Source organism: Amblyraja radiata, chromosome 2 (assembly GCF_010909765.2).
Source record: "Amblyraja radiata isolate CabotCenter1 chromosome 2, sAmbRad1.1.pri, whole genome shotgun sequence".
In the NCBI taxonomy this organism is placed as follows: domain Eukaryota; kingdom Metazoa; phylum Chordata; class Chondrichthyes; order Rajiformes; family Rajidae; genus Amblyraja; species Amblyraja radiata.
The window spans coordinates 31,812,633-31,834,471 of record NC_045957.1 but is presented as its reverse complement, the minus strand read 5'-3'; the positions used below and the strand labels follow the sequence as shown (position 1 = coordinate 31,834,471).

Below are 21,839 nucleotides of genomic sequence, written 5' to 3'. Positions count from 1 at the left end.
CATCCCAAAGACATGTGGGTTTGTAGGTTAGTTGGCCTCTGTATATTGTCCCTAGTGGATGCAAAAGTGCAAAAACATAGAACTAGTGTGAAAGGGTGACCAAAGGTCAGCGTGGACCCAGTAGGCCAGACAGCCTGTTCAATCAAATGAATATATACCCCCAAGTAATCCCATTACTCATTCAGTTTTATGCCCATTTCTATAAAGGTTAAGAAGATAATAAACTTTAAAGACCATCATAGAGGGATTGCTAGACAATATTGTCCTGGAAATTAAATTGTTGTTCTTTGTGCCACTAACACTATCCCTTCTGATTCAAAATACAAAGTTTAGCAATGTAGGCTTATATCTTCGTGAAAGGCCTCTTGTGCCATGAAAAGGAGAGGGCTGCAATTTAGAGAGGGTTCGCTGAGGGAATTACATACTGAGGGAATCAAGGCATGATAACTATGTTGGAAGAGTGTTAGCTTTCTATATTTTTACTATATACTGTATATATTACTGTATTTTTGAGTTCCAACATTTATGTAAAATAAAATGTCTTGGATATCTGAAATGGTAACTTCCACCCGGGTTAAGCTGCACAACTGCTCATCGATAACAGTGCGAGGATAGAGAGTTAAAGAGCCAAGAATGTGTATAAAAGACAAGAAAATGATTTTATTTTTAAATGGAATTAATTCTTGCTGCTTGCTTTGGAACTATACAATTGCAATGAGATATATTTTCTCTTACCAATCTATCCAAATCTTTATTTTGTTTGTAAAAAAATAAGAGCTTCCTTATTAAAACAGTCAAATTAAATCCATCACTGATAGGAAAATGTCCGCCTGCTTGTGCAATGGAGACACAGTGATCAAATTCACTTCGTTGTATCGAATGCTGCAAACAAAATATTAAAAATTAGAATTCAATTTACAGAAAAAGAGAAACCACTATAACGAGATGACATGATGCTTCTATTCATTGCTTCATGTGAACGTCTGTTGAGATTCAATTTTCCTTTTTTCTGCCCACTTCCAAATATTTAATCAGCCTCCCTATCTTCAGTAAAAACACTGACAGACTGGCAAATCATACAGTAAACATTCTACCTATGGCCACAAAGATTTAAAAAAACTTTACCTTTGGCACAACCTCTTACTGAAAATGTATTCTATCCAAAAAGCATATACTGCATTTCAAAACCGGTTAACCTTTTAAAAACTTGATCTATTTTTTTAAATTACTTTTTACAACAAATTGGTGATCTGACTGCACCCTTATATTGAACATCCAAGTCTTTTCAAGCCGACTGGTATTTCATTAATTCTAGAACATACTTGCTCTTTTCGGTCTCTATATCCACGGAGGAAGGATTGAATGATAACTGCGTTCCTCTGCCTTCGTCTTTCTTCCTGAGGAGAAGAAAAAAAATTGACAAGGCCATCCTAATAATGTTACATAGTTCAGCCATCACTTCTTCACAATTGGTGCAAATATGCTGTGGGCCGAGGATCTTTTTTGTGCAATTTCGTGACCCAACTCACGGAACTACATGAAATTTTCACATATTTTGTAAAAATATTATATAAATCATCCTTGAAACTCGTCAAGAACAAAACGTGCACAATTTTATTAAATTAGAGAAAAATCGGTACATTTTCGGGTATTTTTAGTCCAATCACAGCACGTTTAACATTGAGTCGGACGCCAGTTGGCCAATCACGAGCTTTGTTTCAGGCTAGCTAGGCAAGGAGCACACAACATGGCTGAGAGTGCTACTGATGCCTGTTTTACTGGAGATTCCGATGAAGGTTCTTTCTAGTTCTGTGGAATACATGTTGTGGAAACTTGCAGCAGGGTAATTGAATTTAGTGAGTAAAGCATTAAGAAGTCTGAAGAATGGGCAGCTAAGTGGATAGAAGTGGAAGAAAGTTTTGAAAGCAGTCGCTGCTGAGATGCTGCAACACAAAGTTGTGATACCAGTCAAACTTTGTGAATCAACTGGAACTGAAAGGTAAGATCTAAAGTTTGAATTTATGAAAATTAATCTGTATGGACTTTAATTAATTTAATTGCGCCCATTTTTTAATGTGAAAAAATGAGATTTGGAGGCTGTACATTCACTCATTCATTGATTCATTCATTCACTCATTCATTGATTCACTCATTCATTCATTCACTCATTCATTCATTCATCATGAAGTTGAGGGCCTAAACTATGTGTATCCATTACAAGGTAAATTAAACATTTTCACCAATGCCAGATTGTTGTAGTCTAGTAAGTCTTTAACATCTAATCTCGGAGCTGCCTGCGATCACTTACCGAGTAAAAGTGCTCCGACCACGGGACCTATGTACTTCACCCCTCCTCCTCTCACCCCCTCCCCCCTCTCACCGCCTCCCCTCTTCCTTCCCCCCACCTCTCCCCCTCCCTTCCCACCCTCCCTCTTCTCCTCCCCTCCACCCCATCTCCCTCTGTCTCTTGCCCCTCTCTCTGTCTCTGCCCCTCTCTGTCTCTGCCCCTTCTCTCTGCCCTCGCTCTCTACCCCCCCCCCCCCCCTCTCTAGAAGCGCCTGCGAGTTGAGAGGGCCGTTATGGGGTAAAAGGAGCAAATTAATAATATTAATATAATATCAAGGGGGTGGTTAGCGTATGTGTGGGGGGGGGGGGGTAGTTAGTGTGTGTGACGCACATGCTGCCCCCCCTCCCCGCAACCGTACGTTGGGGGAACAGACCCAATGGGTCTGCACTTGGTCTAGTAGTAGCTAAAATTATGTTGTCAATGACCAATGATTACTGTATAAGTAAAAATGTCAAAGATCAGAAATGTTAATCTATCGAAGACCCAAATGTTGTGAATGAAAATTACAGTTTAAATGCATCTACCCAAGTTAACTAAATCTTGGACAGAGTTAAAATGAAACAGGAAATATAGTTGGTTGCATAGAAACAGAAAATAAGAGCAGGCCATTCAATCCAGACACGACTGAATTCACTTCAAGACCTTACCCCCAACTTTCTGCTCAACATGACGGAGACTTCTAGTTATATAGAGATACCTACTTCCTCTCTGAATATATTTAAAGATATACCCTCCAGTGCCATCTTGGTAGAGAATTCACCAGCATCTATTCTGAATAACATGCCCCTTATTCCAGGGCTGCGGCCCTGATACTGGACTCACCACCTCAGGCATGTGCCATCAGAGTAAGCAAGGTAGGCACTGCCTACCCTGACTAAAATTATAAAATGGTAATCTATATAATTAAAAGTCTAAACTTGACCAGTTCGTTTGCACTATATATTGATTTTAGAAAAAACACGACCACTTACGGCTGCGATTATTGGCCACCTTACTCAGAGTCCCCCTCCAGTTGTCAAGGTCACAGGATCTTTCCCATCAATGAAAAATAAAAGACTTATTAATGTTTAAAAAATGTTGAGATTCTCTCTCCTGTCAATCACGCTCCTTCCGGTGAAAATGTCTAAAATTCATTGTCCACCCTCTCCCCCATCTTTCTCACAGCCTCCCCCCAATCTAGTTATAAAATATAAATAGTAAAGGCATGGGAGAATTATGCCTATCTAAGAGATCGATCTCTTAGGTAGGCATAATTCTCCGTGCCATTTATCTGCAGTACCTGTAACACGCGAATGTCTGTGCAGCCCACGTGCCGTCGGCACAGCTTCAAGCTGTTAATGATAGGGAGAGCTGAAGGCAGCTGAAATTCTGCCTTTGCAGTACTGTGCATGCGCAGCATCCAACTGCGCATGCACAGCGCAAGTTTCTTGGCAGGTTTTTCAAACATGGATTGTCATTATCTTAAGAGTATCTTAGGAAACAAAGAAGGGAGTTCGTGTACCGATAATGTGGTAAGTACATTTCTTGGTGCTATATGTTTTAAATACCGTATTTCCCGGGGTGGGAAGAGTTCCTTTCACAGCGTGTGGGGGGTGGCTTAGGGTAAAGTTGCGGCGAGGGCAGGAGTGTTGAGAAGGAGGGGGTCGGGGATCATGCCAGTAACCCACTTGCGACGCTCCAAGCCACCGCATTGTGGCCGGGGGGAGAAGTAGCTCGGGTGGCTGCGAGCGGCCGCCGGGACCGGACAGCGCCTTCTGCTGGCCCCCCGCTCACCTCTGGCAGTGCTCTCCGTCTGAAAACCTCCCTCCTGCCACTCGCCGGCCTCACTCATGTCAGCCTCTTCCCGCAAATCCTTAAATTCCGACAGCACGATCAAGGGACCATTTGAGGTTACTCGGCTGTGGGAATTTAAGGATTTGTGGGAAGCGGCTGACATGAGCGAAGCCGGCGAGAGATGTTCAGACGGAGAGCACTGGCAGAGGTGAGCGGGCCGGCAGAAGGCACTGAAATGGCAGCTAGTTCTGCGGTGGCGCCGCACCCAAATCGGCAGCGGTTAGTGAGTGGATTACTAGCATAATCCCCGACCCCCTCCTGCTCCTGCCCTCCCCGCAACTTTACCCCTGGCCAGACTCTCCACATGCTGTGAAAGGAGCTCTCCCCCCAATTGGTCCTTGAATTAGTATTAGTATAAACTTATTTTCATTCATTCATTATTGTCATTCAATAAGATCACAACTGATTCAACTTGTCCCAGGGGCTCCTATTTTTCCCACCATCTATCCACCTGCCGACACCCTCCACCCCCCATCCATTCAGTTAATTCAGAATGAAGGAGATTTGGAAGCCTTGGGTAAATTGAATTGTTACTTTCTTTATTTTCATTTTTTATTTTCACGGAGAGAACAATCTGCGCATGCGTGATTTAAGGTATTTTTTCAAGCCGACTGACTGCCTACCCTGAGTAGTTACTCACGGCACATGCCTGCACCGCCTGCAGGGAACATTGTCCCTCTATGTGGCCTGTCTCATCCTATTATAATTGTGTATATTTATGGGATTTCCTCTCATGCATCTATGCTGAGCGCCGATGTGTCTTCCCCACATGGCCCCCGATGGTATTACAATCAGTCACAGAGGCCAGAAGAATCTTCAGGAGAGTGAACCCTCGGGAAAACGTCAGGACGTGATGGTATATCAGGTCATGTTCTTAAACCTGTGCAGACCAACTGGCTGGAGTATCTGCAGACATCTTCAACCTCTCATTACTGAGGTCTGTGGTTCCCACCTGCTTTAAAAGGGCATCAATAACACGGGCGTTCAAGAGGAGTAAGGTGGCGTGCCTCAATGACTACTAACTGGTGGCACTAACATCCGTGGTGAAGAAGTGCTTTGAGAGGTTATGGAGCATATCAACTACTTCAACGAGAACCTGGACCCACTACAATTTGCCTACCGCTACAACCACATCAACGGAGGATTCGATCTCATTGGCTCTCCACCGATGTAACTGGCTCTGCACTGGACCACTTAAACAATAAGTGACATCAGGCTGTTGTTCATAGACTGCAGCTCGATGTTCAACATAATCATCCCCTCCGAGCTGGTTACCAAGCTCACTGAACTGGGTCTATGCGCATCCCTCTGCAGTGGGATCCTCGAATTCTTCATCAACAGACGATAATCTGTACGACTGGCAGCAATAATTCATCCTTGATAACTATCAGCACAGGAGCACTTCAAGGCTGCTTGCAGAGCCCCCTGCTCTATTCATTCTACACTCATGACTGTGTAGCCGGGCACAGCTCCAACTTCATTTTCAAACTCGCCGACGACACCACCGTTGTTGAATGAATTACAGATGACGATGAGGCAGAGTAAAGAACGGAGATAGACCAACTGACCAAATGGCGCCAGACCAACAGTCTTGCTCTCAGACATTAGTAAAATCTAGGAACTGATTGTTGACTTTGGAAGAAGGTCGAAGGCCCACAAACCTGCCTTCTTCGACGGGACGGAGAGTGTCAAAAACTTCAAATCCCTGAGTGTGCATATTTTTGCACATCTGTCCTGAACCCAGCACATTAATGCAATCATAAAGAAAGTCCATCAACTTCCAAGAAAGCCTCTAGTTCCTTAGTTTGAAGACATTCAGTATGTATACAAATACACTTGTGAACTTCTACAGGTGTCGAGAGCATATTGACTGGTTGCATCATGGCTTGGTTTAGCAAATTAAATACCCAGGAACGAAGAAGATTGCAAAAAAGTGATGAACACTGCCTAGTCCATCACGGGTAATGATCTCCCCACATCAAAGAGATTTACATGAGTCGTTGCTTCAAAAAGGCAGCCAGCACCAAAGAACCACACCATCCTGGCCGCACTCTCTGCCACGGGGAAGAAGGTATAGGAGTCTGAAAACGAACATGCAGGTTCAGGAGCAGCCTCGTCCCTACAACCATCAGCCTATTACACACAACAACCTCTAAAAAAGCCTTGAACTACTATTTATTCAGATCTTCAGAGATATGGACGTCCAGGATGTTGAGGTTTTTGAATCTCCGTCCTATCGATGACGACTGGTTTGTGGACCAGTAAGAATTTCATTATTCAGTTGCGGGACATACAGTGCCCTCCATAATGTTTGGGACAAAGACCCGTCGTTTATTTATTTGCCTCTGTACTCCACAATTTGAGATTTGTAATAGAAAAAAATCACATGTGCACATTTTCAGATTTTATTAAAAGCCATTTTTATACATTTTGGTTTCACCATGTAGAAATTACAGCTATGTTTATACATAGTCTCCCCTCTCCCCTCTCTCCCCCCCCCCCCCCCCCCCCCATTTCAGGGCACCCTAATGTTTGGGACACCTGGCTTCACAGGCGTTTGTAATTGCTCAGGTGTGTTTAATTGCCTCCTTAATGCAGGTATAAGAGAGCGCTCATCACTTAGTCTTTCATCCAATCTTTCCATCACCTTTGGAAACTTTTATTGCTGTTATCAACATGAGGACCAAAATTGTGCCAATGAAAGTCACTAGAAGCCATTTTGAGACTGAGAAACAAGAATAAAACTGTTAGAGACATCAGCCAAACTTTAGCAGGGCTCTCACTTAATGTTTTAGGTTGCCAAATGAAAGCTATTTAGGTTGCCAAATGACAGTTTAAGTGGTCAATTAAGACGGCTTGCATGACGCTGGCGATACTGTGCTCGGACGAAGTGCATAGTTACCAGTCGGAATTATGCTCAATGAAGCGATCACATATTATTTCTGCTTCAAAAAAAGTCACAAACTAAACATATTCACCAATCAAGACATGATATATACCACAATGACAAGCAGCAAAATTACAATACAGTATCTCAACTCTTTTTACACGTTGCAATGAATGCAATTTCTATTATTTCTTTCCACATGCAAACAAAAATCTGGTTGGATTATTCAGCGTATGATCAACCTCGGTGAGACCAAGCGCAGGCTTGGCGATTGCTTCGCACAACATCTTCACTCAGTTAGCAATAACCAACCTGATCTCCCAGTGGCTCAGCACTTCAACTCCCCCTCCCATTCTGAATCTGACCTTTCTGTCCTTGGAGGAACAGCACCTCATATTTTGCTTGGTAGTTTACACCCCAGCGGTATGAACATTGGCTTCTCCAATTTCAGGTAGTCCTTGCTTTCTCCCTCTTTCCCCTCCCATTCCCAGCACTCCCGCGGCCTACTGTCTCCGCCTCTTCCTACCACCCCCTCACCCCGACATCAGTCTAAAGAAGGGTCTCGACCCGAAACGTCCGAATGCGACCTTTCTGTCCTGGGCCTCCTCCATGGCCAGAGTGAGACCCACCGTAAATTGGAGGAGCAGCACCTCATATTTTGCTTGGGCAGTTTACACCCCAGCGGTATGAACATTGATTTCTCCTATTTCAGGTAGTCCCTGCTTTCTCCTCTCCTTCCCTGTTCTCCCTCAGCCCACTGTCTCCACCTCTTCTTCCCGCCCCCCGCCCCCCCCCCCCCCCCAAGTTCTGTTATTCCACTTTCCTCACCCACTCCCTACACATTAGGGGCAATTTTACAGAGACAAGTTAACCTACAAAGCCAATGCGTCTTTGGGATGTGGGAGGAAACCCACACGCTTGAAGGGAGAATGTGTAAATTCAACACAGACAGTGCCAGTGGACAGGATCGAACACAGATCTCTGGCGTGTGAGGCAGCAAGTCCACCAGCTGTGCCACTATATTTTGTTTTCCAACACACAAAAAATTATACGTTGTTAACTTTGATTACTAAAAAAAAGAAACTATCCATTTTCAGTCTTAAATCTCTAAGTGATGCTATGTCCCTTTACAGCTACTGTATGCTTTAATTCAGCTCAAGACTGTGGGGCAGTACATTGGCTATAAAGTTGTTACCTAAAAGTGCCAGAGACCCGGAATTGATCCAGAATATGGGAGCTGTCTGTATGGAGTTTGCTCCTTTTCCATTTGATCGCATTGGTTTTCTCTGGGTGCTCTTGTTTCCTTCCACATTCCAAGGGTGTGCAGGAACCTTTTTCAGACCCAACCCAAAACGTAATATTTTCCTTTTGTCCAGAGATTCTGTCTGACCTGTTGAGTTACTCCTGCCTTTTGTGCCTATCTTCAGTTTAAACCAGCATCTGCAGTTCCTTCCTACACACACGATACTATACGATAGAACTTTATTATTTTCAGGAGGGAAATTGTGTGTGGGTATATATACCACACACACACAGTTATATATTCATATAGAAATATACACTATTTTGTTTTCTCGTTTATAACATTGTTTTCAGAGTACTATGTTTACATATTCTGTTGTGCTGCTGTAAGTAAGGATTTCATTGTTCTAAATGGAACGTGAGAATAAAACACTCTTGACTTACGTCGCTAATGTGTAGGATAAAACTAGTGTACGGGTGATCAGTGATCAGCGTGGACTTTGTGGGCTGAAGGGCCTGTTTCCACGCTGTATCTTTAAGTTAAACTAAAAACACTAAAACCAGAGGAAATCTAATGAAGAGTCTCTACCCAAAACGTTATCCAATTTCTTCTTTTCAGAGTAGCTGGCTGCTCCATGGAGTTCCTCTGCACAATTAAAACATAGAACAGTCTTCACCCAACCAGCGCAACTAAATTTAAGGTAGCTCTTTTTTCCCCAAGAACCCTTTTTTGCTTCAGTCCAAGTCAAGAGTTTTATTGTCATGTCCCAGATAGGACAATTAACTTCTTGCTTGCTGCAGCACAACAGAATATGTAAGCATAATACAGAACATGAGATAAAAGTTCAGTGTGTTATATATATATATATATATATATATATATATATATATATATATATATATATATATATATATATATACCCTCCACTCCAGTTTAAATTCTATTTGGAATATTTTAGGAGGACCAGAAAAACTAAGAAGCAAGAGTTACTCCAGGGAGATACTCCAGCTCCAGCGAGTGATTCTGCGTTGGTTTTTAGCGGCCGGACAGCAATGGCGGCCAGATCTCCCACAATGCAAACATAGAAACATAGAAAATAGGTGCAGGAGTAGGCCATTCGGCCCTTCGAGCCTGCACTGCCATTCAATATGATCATGGCTGATCATCCAACTCAGTATCCTGTACCTGCCTTCTCTCCATACCCTCTGATCCCTTTAGCCACAAGGGCCACATCTAATTCCTTCTTAAATATAGCCAATGAACTGGCCTCAACTACCTTCTGTGGCAGAGAGTTCCAGAGATTCACCACTCTGTGTGAAAAATGTTTTTCTCATCTCAGTCCTAAAGGATTTCCCCTTTATCCTGTGACCCCTTGTCCTGGACTTCCCCAACATCGGGAACAATCTTCCTGCATCTAGCCTGTCCAATCGCTTAAGAATTTTGTAAGTTTCTATAAGATCCCCCCTCAATCTTCTAAATTCTAGCGAGTACAAGCCGAGTCTATCCAGTCTTTCTTCATATGAAAGTCCTGACATCCCAGGAATCAGTCTGGTGAACCTTCTCTGTACTCCCTCTATGGCAAGAATGTCCTTCCTCAGAATTGGAGACCAAAACTGTACACAATACTCCAGGTGTGGTCTCACCAATACCTTGTACAACTGAAGTCCCTGCTCCTATACTCAAATCCTTTTGCTATGAATGCTAACATACCATTCGCTTTCCTCACTGCCTGCTGCACCTGCATGCCTACTTTCAATGACTGGTGTACCATGCCACCCAGGTCTCGTTGCATCTCCCCTTTTCCTAATCGGCCACCATTTAGATAATAGTCTACTTTCCTGTTTTTGCAACCAAAGTGGATAACCTCACATTTATCCACATTATACTGCATCTGCCATGCATTTGCCCACTCACCCAGCCTATCTAAGTCATCTTGCAGCCTCCTAGCATCCTCTTCACAGCTAACACTGCCCCCCAGCTTCGTGTCATCCGCAAACTTGGAGATGGTGCATTCAATTCCCTCGTCCAAATCATTAATATATATTGTAAATAGCTAGGGTCCCAGCACTGAGCCTTGCAGTGCCCCACTAGTCACTCCCTGCCATTCTGAAAAGGACCCGTTTACTCCTACTCTTTGCTTCCTGTTTGCTAGCCAGTTCTCTATCCACATCAATACTGAACCCCCAATACCGTGTGCTTTAAGTTTGTATACTAATCTCTTATGTGAGACATTGTCGAAAGCCTTGTGAAAGTTCAGATATAACACATCCACTGGTTCTCCCTTATCCACTCTACTAGTAACATCCTCGAAAAATTCTATAAGATTCGTCAGACATGATTTACCTTTCGTAAATCTATGCTGACTTCGTCCAATGATTTCACCACTTTCCAAATGTGCTGCTATCCCATCTTTAATAACTGACTCTAGCAGTTTCCGCACTACCGATGTTAGACTAACTGGTCTGTAATTCCCCATTTTCTCTCTCCCTCCCTTTTTAAAAAGTGGGGTTACTTTAGCTACCCTCCAATCCTCAGGAACTACTCCAGAATCTAAAGAGTTTTGAAAAATTATCACTAATGCATCCACTATTTCTGCGGCTACTTCCTTAAGTACTCTGGGATGCAGCCTATCCGGCCCTGGGGATTTATCGGCCTATAATCCATTCAATTTACCTAACACCACTTCCCGGCTAACCTGGATTTCACTCAGTTCCACCATCTTATTTGACCCGCAGTCCCCTGCTATTTCCGGCAGATTATTTATGTCTACCTTAGTGAAGACAGAACCAAAGTAGTTATTCAATTGGTCTGCCATGTCCTTGTTCCCCAGGATCAATTCACCTGTTTCTGACTGCAAGGGACCTACATTTGTTTTAACTAATCTCTTTCTCTTCACATATCTATACAAACTTTTGCAGTCAGTTTTTATGTTCCCTGACAGTTTTCTTTCATAATCTATTTTCCCTTTCCTAATTAAGCCCTTTGTCCTCCACTGCTGGACTCTGAATTTCTCCCAGTCCTCTGGTAGACTGCTTTTTCTGGCTAATTTGTACGCTTCATCTTTTGTTTGACACTATCCTTCATTTCCCTTGTTATCCACGGATGCACTACCTTCCCTGATTTATTATTTTGCCAAACTGAGATGAACAATTGTTGTAGTTCATCCATGCAGCCTTTAAATGCCTTCCATTGCATATCCACCGTCAACCCTTTAAGAATCAATTGCCAGTCAATCTTGGCCAATTCACGTCATACCCTCAAAGTTACCTTTCTTTAAGTTCAGAACCCTTGTTTCTGAATTAACAATGTTACTCTCCATCCTAATGAAGAACTCAACCATATTATGGTCACTCTTGCCCAAGGGGCCATGCACAAAAAAACTGCTTACTAACCCTTCCTCATTACTCATTACCCAATCTAGAATAGCCTGCTCTCTCGTTGGTTCCTCTACATTTTGGTTTAGAAAACTATCCCACATACATTCCAAGAAATCCTCTTCCTCAGCACCCCTGCCAATTTGATTCACCCAATCTATATGTAGATTGAAGTCACCCATTATAATTGTTTAACTTTGTTGCACGCATTTCTAATTTCCTGTTTGATGCCATCCCCAACTCCACTACTATGGTTAGGTGGCCTGTACACAACACCCACTTGTGTTTTCTGCCCCTTAGTGTTTCGCAGCTCTACCCATATCGATTCCACATCCTCCAAGCTAATGTCCTTCCTTTCCATTGCGTTAATCTCCTCTCTACCCCACCTGCTTTCTGTCTATCCCTCCTGAATATTCAATATCCCTGGATGTTCAGCTCCCAGCCTTGGTCACCCTGGAGCCATGTCTCCGTGATCCCAACTACATCATAATCATTAAAAGCTATCTGCACATTCAACTCATCCACATTATTACGAATGCTCCTTGCATTGAGACACAAAGCCTTCAGGCTTGTTTTTACAACGCTCTTACCCCTTATACAATTATGTTGAAACGTTGCCCTTTTTGATTTTTGCCCTGGATTTGTCTGCCTGCCACTTTTACTTTTCACCTTGCTACCTATTGCTTCTACCCTCATTTTACACCCCTCTGTCTCTCACACATTTAAGAACCCCGCCGCCTCTTATTCTGTTTATTATTTTTTTCTTCTTTCCTCCCTACATGTTGGGTCTGAGTGCTTCCCTTCTCTGCCTCCTGCCTCACACACTGTCTACTAGCTTTCTCTATTTGAGTCCCTCCCCCCAACTGTTCTAGTTTAAAGTCTCCGCAGTAGCCTTTGCAAATCTCCCCGCCAGGATATTCCAAGGGAGGGAGAAAGTGCCCGGCGCCGACCAGTTGCCGTGGCAGTGTGCATGCGCAGGGGTGGATGTGCAGGCCGTGGCAGTGCACATATATAAGGCTGCAATTTCTACATGGTGAAACCAAAATGTGTAAAAATGGCCTTTATTAAAATCTGACAATGTGCACTTTAACCACATGTGATTTTTTTCTATTACAAATCTCAAATTGTGGAGTACAAAGGCAAATAACGAAATGATGGATCTTTGTCCCAAACATTATGGAGGGCACTGTATGACAATAAAACACACTTGATTCTTGATTTGATCCAGTGAATACAGGTTTAAAATATCCAAACTCCTTGTATATCAGTTCTTCATCACAGAAACAACCTCCATAGCAAAAGCATTCTTCCTCAGGCAACAAGACCAAAACTGCACACAAACCTCAAGACATACTTGCTCCTGCACTTAAATCATCCTGCAATATGTGACAAATATTTGCCTTCCTAATTACGTTGCACCAGAATGCTTGCTTTCAGTAAGTGGTGTACAAGGACATCCAAGTCTTGTTGCATCTTCCCTTTCACCACAATTATTATTTATAATGTCTTCCTGCTTTTAGAACAAACCCAGATAACGTTTGTGCATTTAAATGCTTATGTCATGCATTTCTCCTGGAGGAGCCTCTGGGTCCTCCTCACAGGTCATGTTTCCCCACCCTCAGTCCAAATCAGTCCATCCTTTTCCACAGCTTTGTCTCTTCTGCATATTAAGAGATGCGACAACTGGTTCCACATCCAAAATTGTGAATGGTTCGTATCAAAGACCGATCGCTGCGTCAGCTCACTAATCACTGCCGGTCACTCAGAAAAAGACCAATTTATTTCTACTCAATCTAACACACAAATTATGTGCTCATGGATTAAAACAATCAGCAAATGTTTACATACATTTATACGAACAATTGTCATATATCAAGATATATAATAATTTATATTTGAGATTTTTTTCTAGAATGGAGCTTATTTCATGAAATAGATTTGCTGACACTTCTGTATTGTGCTATTATAAGTAGTCAGAAAAATGGGGTTGAAGCTAATCATGATCATGAGGTTTTGAAAAAAATGATTATAAGGCAAGGTAGACACAAAATGCTGGAGTAACTCAGCGGGACAGGCAGCATCGGGTCTCGACTGGAGCCATGTTTCCAGTCGAGACCCTTCTTCAGCCAAATATCTATCTCAAAATCATTTTCATATTATAAGTACTGGCTTTCCACTGGGTTCCTGTCTTTCAATTCATTAACATTAGAGGGATGATGCCATTATCAGTATTAAATGCCAACCCAAACCCTATTAATGCAAGACTTGGTCAATGCAATTTAATTTTGCTGAATGTTAGTACAGAAGATAAAACATTGGAAATTTACTTTTGAACACACAATAAATAATTTTTTTCTGATCTATTAGCCTGAAATGTGTACTACATTATTAAGAGGAACTGCAACTCTTTATTGCTTTATCAGAGCCATGGGTCACTTCAGTTAACCAGGAATAAACACTAATCGTGCCATGAAACTGCATTCTATTATACGCAAGGCTAAAGACTCACAATGTTCATTTATTGCAAGCCTCTGACCGGCCAGGGAGTATTCCGTGATTGCATGGCAAGTCAAAAGTGGAAAGGTGTTGTAGTTACTTGGCCAGCACTGAAATGTCAGATGTCCTCCTGAAATGCCAGTATCCTAAAGTCATACATTTTCCCTCTTTGTGATTTGTATAATCCAAAATCTCTAACATATTTTAATTTTTTAAATAGTTAAAATATTCAGTATTTTTCTAATAGAAACAAAATGGGCGGCACAGTTGTGCAACAGCAGAGTTGCTGCTTTACAGCGAGAGACTCGGATTCGACCCCGACCACGGGTGCTGTCTGTACAGAGTTTGTACGTTCCCCCTGTAACCGTGTGGATTTTCTCCAGGTGCTCTGGTTTTCTCCCATATTCAAAAGGTGTGCAGATTTGTAGGTTAATTGGCTTCTGCAAACTGTTCCTATTGTATCAGATAAAACTAGTGTACAGGTGATCGCTGGTCGGCACGGACTCGGTAGGCCAAAGGGCCAGGTTGCACGATGTATCTCTAAACTAAACCAAAAAGTTGATTAAAACCTAAAAAATGTGAAGTTAGAAAAACTTCATTCTTGCAATTATTGTCAGATAGTACTACTGTGAAAGAGACCATTTTATGAAAAAGTTGATGTAGGTTTCCAAAAGCACGATATTTTTGATTAAAATATATTTACCTCTCGCTTTCGTCTTTCTTCCTGGGTTCGATGCAACAATGAAGCTTTTTCTTCCTTCAAATAAAAAAGATTTTCAACAGTTAATACCTTTGTAAAAAACTGTAAATTGTAAGTAGCTGGCAAATCTATGTGCAATAAATAGGACTTTGGTAGCCTAAAACAGGAAGGCAATTCAATTCAAATTATTTTCACACATTTTTGCAGACTGGCATTACAAGACGGAGAACAATTGAATTAAAAAAAAACCCCAGGAAGATTATGCGAGAACTCGAGTTGGAACACTGTTAGAGTTCTGAACAAGAGTGATAATGAATCAGAAACTTGCCCTTCAAGCTGGCTCCACCATTTAGCACAATCATGACTACTCATCTTCCTCAACTTCAATTTCCTGCCTGATTCTTCTATGTCATGATTATGAGGGGTAAGTTTTTTTCACCCAAAGAGAAGAGCTGATATCTGAAATGCACTACAAAGGTGATGGAATCTGATAGCTCCGTCTGACCCTCTATCGTGAATCATTCTATCTTATTCTGCATACACTAGTCAAGCAAGGGAAGCAGTCTTTCATTATCCACTGTCAAGATAGGGATGGTGCTTCACAACTACAATGATATGTTCGATTCTGATCTTGGGTGCACTCTGCACGTTAGCCCTTTGACTGCATGGGTTTGCCTTGAATCCTCCAGTTTCCTTTCACATCTCAACGACATGCTGATTGATGGATTAATTGGTTACAACCCAGGATCAGTGGTTAGTAAGACAATCAGGGTGGCACTGATGGGAAAATGGGACATAAGAATGCTCTGGGAGTCATGAGAATGAAAGAGACATACACCGGGTGAATATTTAAAGCCATTTGTTTTGCCAACATGGTCAATAATTAGGTGAGCATCTGCAGTTCCTTCTTGAACACAGTAATTAGGTGATATAGTTTTGGTGGAATGACGAGGTTAAGAAATTATTTTCTTACTCAATTGCTAGAAGTAGTTTGAGTGGATAGAAATGGCAGAAACCACCACATTTAAAGATAGATGGACAACCACTGTAAAGACATATGTCCATGGACAACCACAGTAAAGACATATGTAACTTACTGAGCAAAAATTCAAGAGCTCAGAGGTAGAGCAATTCAGTTTAATTCTATTTTCCAACAAATTCACAACAAGCTGATTAATGCACTTCTGTGCAGAAAGTTACGATGATATTACCACAGAACTCATAAATGGTGCAGCTAACCAAGAGGTGGTTCTGCACTGATGAACTATATTTTCATATCATGTAAAAACAATTGGGTTCAGTGGTATAGTGGTTAAATTACTGGAATAGCCTCAACATTCTTGAATCATTGAATCCGTATAAATGTTATTATGTCAGATGTGGTATTTAAATTCAATTAATTAAATCCTAGATTGTTAAGATGGCCCATCTAATTTACTCACCAGGAAGAAAATGTCACAAAGTTCAATCTGGCCTATATGACATTACATTAGAAGAAGAAAATAAGAACAGTCCCTCAAGACTGTCCCACCATTTAATATGACCATAGCTGATTGACTCCAGGCATCATTTCCTCTTCTCTCCTAGTTTCACTTTAGCTGTCAATTCCCTGATTTAAAATATATATATCTACTTCCTTTTTAAATACACCGAATGATCTTGCCTCCTTGAACCTCAAGTGTAAATAATTCCAGAGGAATTATTTTGCAATACCTTGCAAAGCGTTAATCTAACATATTAGTCACCACTATGTTATTAACTTTTACCACGCGCCTAGTTCGGCACAATTAAAGATGAGCAAAAAATGGTGATGTGACAAATTATATCCACATCTCATGGCAAAATAAATTAATGTAGACAAATAGAACGCAGCCCTATGGATCAAGTGGGATTAGCTTGCATCACATCCTTCAACTGGCATGTACCGAATGCCCTCCCATGAAATCAATTTCTGTGATTCTTTAGTGTGATTTTCAGTAGTCTGGGTTATGTCATGAGCAAAATAAATTGTAAGGGATAATAGAACATAAATCCACATTTTTTCTGTGCATCGCATACAGCGTCTCTTTTCAAAAGTACACTATAAAATCAAATGCAAATAAAAGCAACAAGATGCATAAGAAAATGTTGAAAATTAAAAAATAACTTTCTGAATTGGACATGTAATTTATTTTTAGAATGAAAAGGAATAAGCAGAGGCATCCACTGATGACTTCACAGTAACAAATACCATTCATACAATGTTAAAGGACGAGTTGCTACACACAAGCAATAAAAAGTCAAAGGCATCATGACATGGGCCATGCACATGGAAAGCAACGATCATCATCAGTCAAAATGCTAACCACTTCACATCAATGTTATCAACATTACCATTGATAGATCTCCCACAGTCACCAATAACCTGGTCTAGCTTCAGGTCAGAGGCTGGGTATCATGCAGCAAGTCACGACGAGTGACTACCAAGAGGACAGAGGAAAAGCATCAAGGATGTTCCACGGCCTCCTTGAAAAACTTAATATCCTCCTCAATTCAGGAAATCCGAGCATGTGACGATTGAAATACTGTAGTAGCATCAAGCACTGCGAATCTTACGTCTCTTTGTTGAGAGCATGTGTAAGCTCAGCAGAAAATGCAACATCTCCCATTATATTTGCCTACAGCTAACTGTGCAAATCCAACATTGCTTTCTGAGGTGACTGATGACGCTGAAGACTTGAATGGAAGCAAATTATCATCAAACCCAAGGAGTCACCCAAGATGATGATGATGTGGCAAATGGCAAACCTCACAAATCCCAAGAGTTTTAGCAGGACAAGTGTCAGGAGTGCGATGGAGTCTTCTCCATTTGTCGTGACAAGTATAGCTGCAACACTACTCAGGATGTCTGCATGAGTTGCATTCCATCAACCATCCTAAACATTGATAACAACCAACAATGATACACTTTGGTTGCAATTTGTACCGTGGTAAACAGCAAAGCAGCTATTCCCAAGGCCTTTTCAACAGTAGCTCTCAAGCCCATAGTGTGCACCAGCAGGAAACACCACAATCTACAGGTTCTTTTCTGAAGGCAAATAAGTTAAAACTGGAGAATTGCTGATAAACAAAAGGACCTTGATTAAAATGAAAGGATTGGACACAATTCTGGTCTCCATGACACAAAATAGCACAGGAGCACTAACAATGCTTAAACACTATGTAATAAAGCAAAAACAGAAAATATCATCTGTAAAGATATAATCAGCCGTTTACATCCCTGAAAAGTGAAAATCTGAGCAGTAATCTAAAAGACCTATTATAAACAGATTTGATAGGATAGCTATTTTCATGTGGTGGGGAATTTGTGGGAAAGCAATTCAAATCTTGGGTCCACAATGATAAATACAATCAAGTTCAATCAATGCAAAACATATTTGTTTGGAGTGGTGAAAAATAGATTTATTTAAGGTAAAGCATGATTGTCGGCATAGGTTAGCTTGGCTATAATGCCCTGCAAGCCATGTGGCAGATGCCTCCTGGCAAGCTATGTAGCCGAGGCCGCGAGTGGCAGAGTCGACGAGGCCGGAGCCACCTTGGGTCAGAGCCTGCTCTCTGCGAGTTGACGGAGCCATGCGGCTGGGGCCTGGTTCGGCGCCTCGGAGGCATCCACAGAGGAACCGACAGCGAGAGTGGAGAGGTCGATGATGGTGCCAACCGATGAACCACGTGGAGTGAAGATGTCGCTGCAGAGGGAAGAACAAGAGGACCCGGCATGGGGGGACCGCCGTGAGGGAGGGGGAGAACAATGGACACTGGAGGACCCGGCATGGTGGGACTGCCGTGAGGGGAGGGGGAGGGAGTACGGGGCGGGAATAAAAGGGGACCTAGTACAAATACTGTGTATACTTTGTAACTTTGTCAGCGCCCTTATGTGACAACTATTTCACTGTGAACTTGTCACATGTGACAATAAAGTATTTATTCATTCAATATATATTTCTATTTAATACGTGTTTCATTTTTAGTTTAGTGCATTATTGTCACATGTACTGAGATACAGTGAAAAGCTTTTGTTTGTGTGCTATCAAATCAAAGAAAAGACTACATGAATACTATCAAGCCGTCCAGTTGAAGGATGAAGGGTGCCATATTTACTGCAACATCTAACATTGAAGTCAAATAAAGTCCAATTAAAGATAGTTCAAAGGTCTCCATTGAGGTAGATGGGAGGTCAGGACCAAACTCCAGTTGGTAGGAGGACCGTTCAGTTGCCTGATAACAGCTGGGAAGAAACTGTCGCCAAATCTGGAGATATACATTTTCAAACTTTTGTACCTCTTTCCTAATGGGAGAAGAGAGTGGGACAAGTCCTAGATTATGCTGGCGGCCTTACTCAGGCAACGTGAAGTGTAGATGGCGTCAATGGAAGGGAGTTTGGTGTGTGTGATGATCTGGGCTAGGTTCTCAACTATCTACAACACCATAATTAAGATTCAATCATAATCCACAGGCCTGATCACTTGTTAGAAGAACCAGTGTTAGTAAGTGCTGACCACTTATCAAGTTAAGTGTAACAGCAGGTGCCTGCCAGCAGTACATCTGAATTCAGAGATGATAAAATCTAAAAATGGATTTAGAACCAAATATTAATCATTACACTGAAATACAGAGAAATATGCACATCTCCATTCCATCAATGGAGTGGCCATGTTCTTATTCCAAGCCATTCCTCAGCCCATTTGCCAAGCTGATCAAGTTCCCACTGTATTTCTTGATAAGCATCTTCACTGTCTATGATCCTACCTATTTTACTGTAAACTTACTATCCATGCCTTGCACATCCTCATCCAAATCGTTGATATGGATGACAAACAACAATGGGCTCAGCACCAATCTGAGGCACACCACTAGTCACGGACCAGTAGTCCTATAAACAACCTCCCACACTCATTCTCTGCTTCCTCCCATTAAGTCAATGCTGTATGCAATTAACTAAATCTTCCTGGATCCCAATTTGTCTAACCTTTCATACAAGCCTACCATGCAGACCTTTGTCCAAGGCTTCCCAGTTCCTGACCATTCATTCCATATATCCAGCCTTACTCTCCACCCATTGGGGGACTGAAACAAAAAAATCCAAATGACAGTGGTGCTGCAGCTGAAAAAAGGTGGTTAAAAACTAATGGGCAAAAAAAAGCTGTGTCTGGAGGTAGAAACAAGGATGCAGGTTGACAAATGAAGAAACAGAATACTGGAGTAGCTCAGTGGATCAGGCAGCAACTGAGGGGAATATGGATAGGTGACGTTGCCTAGAAATGTTCTCCTGAGTTGCTGCCTGACCCGCTGAGCTACTCCAGGACTCTTGTGTCGTTCTATAACTGGAGGTGGAGTAAATGGGAAATAAATGCTACATGCTACATTCTCAATGCTGAGAATACAAAGTACATGGCTAAAATTGTTGAATATCTGAATTGGAGTGATTGTTGAGTCTTGAAGAAAGTACTCTGACAAAGTCCCCTTACAGCTTACATCCAGGATACAATATACCAGATACAAAGCTGATAATTTCCCACAAAATCTAGAATTATTATTTATGGGTCAATAACGCAAGACTAGATCCTAAAATATTTTAAATCCTCAAAAGTCCATCGATCTTTATGCTTTGTTATTGTATTAAAAATAAATGGCTTTAATAATATAATCGTTAGGAGTTGAGGAACTGGAATACGCATTTGTTTTAAACCCCAGTGCAAATTCCATATTTTCAATTTTTGTAACCAAAGCCATTTAACCTACAAACCTGTACGTCTTTGGAGTGTGGGAGGAAACCGGAGCAACTGGAGAAAACCCATGCCATCACAGGGAGAAAGTACAAACTCCGTACAGACAGCACCCATAGTCAGGATCAAAGCCGGGTCTCTCGCACTGTAAGGCAGCAGCTCTACCTCTACACCACTGTGCCACTCTTACATTGTTAAAAGATAGGAGGCAGTGATTTAAAACTGAGACGCAGTTAAACATTTTCTCCGAGGATGGTGAATCGCTGGAATCCTCTACCCAGGAGGTTTGTGGTGTCAAGAAGTACTTAAAGAAGAAGTGGTTAAATCTTTTAAAGATCATGGAATTATGGACAATGGGGAACGGACACAAAATAGGATACAAGGCGCAAGGCAAATCAGCCATGATCATTTTCAATGGCAGGCCAGGCATGGGGGAGCGTGAGCGAGTGGCTTATTTTATGTTCTTATGTACACCTCTTATCCAGTGCACTCACCACAATCTTAAGGTGTTGAACCTCATGTACAAAATTGACTAACTCATTAATCGCACTTATGTACACTTTTCGTTAAAATTTATTACTAACCTTCCTGCTTGCTCCACCAAGAGAAACATTGGGCCGTGTTTTGAAATCACCTTCAAAGCTGAACATGTCTGTATGTTATCCCATCGAGTTGAACTATAGTCCTAAATAAGAGATAAAGTTGTCAATGAAGCAAACATTTAAACAGGTTACACAAAGTATAGCTCAAACTCAGTAGTTTATTAAATCATACAAAATAGAATGTCATATGATCCTCCACAACCATGCCAGGCTAAGTGTCTATCTACTAATCCCATTTTTCCAGCACTCAGCCCATAGCCTTCAGGATATTAAAAGTCCATCTAAACATTCAAATAGCATAACAGTATGCGCCTCCACCATTCATTCGTCAGATAATGTTCCAGATTTCAAATGCTCTCTGGGTAAAAATTCTTCCTTAATGCTCTTATGCTTTCTGTTTCTGGATCCTTCTGCCAAAAGTATAACCCTCTATTTTTGTTACCTCAATCAGGTCCCTACCCCCGTCTTCTCCACTCCAAAAACAAACCCACCCTACCCAATCTCTCATCATAGCTGAAACTCTTCACCACTGACAACAGTGTGGTTGATCTCTCACCCTTCCAGTGTATTTTCCCCATTGAAGATTAAGTATACA

The 21,839-nt window shown here is 41.7% G+C and overlaps 1 protein-coding gene across 4 annotated transcripts in view; it reads right to left on the bottom strand.

Annotated features, from left to right (window-relative positions):
• The window catches only part of ube3c (ubiquitin protein ligase E3C), a 144,072-nt gene that overhangs the window by 120,416 nt on the left and 1,817 nt on the right, over positions 1 to 21,839 (bottom strand). For all 4 annotated transcript variants that reach the window (XM_033044432.1, XM_033044458.1, XM_033044441.1 and 1 more), the window contains exons 2-5: positions 21,227 to 21,327; positions 14,884 to 14,937; positions 1,323 to 1,397; positions 736 to 882 (exon numbers count right to left, since the gene is read on the bottom strand). In XM_033044432.1, the coding sequence (XP_032900323.1) occupies positions 736 to 882; positions 1,323 to 1,397; positions 14,884 to 14,937; positions 21,227 to 21,292 (342 nt within the window). In that variant the 5' untranslated portion in view covers positions 21,293 to 21,327. The remainder of the gene's footprint in view (positions 1 to 735; positions 883 to 1,322; positions 1,398 to 14,883; positions 14,938 to 21,226; positions 21,328 to 21,839) is intronic.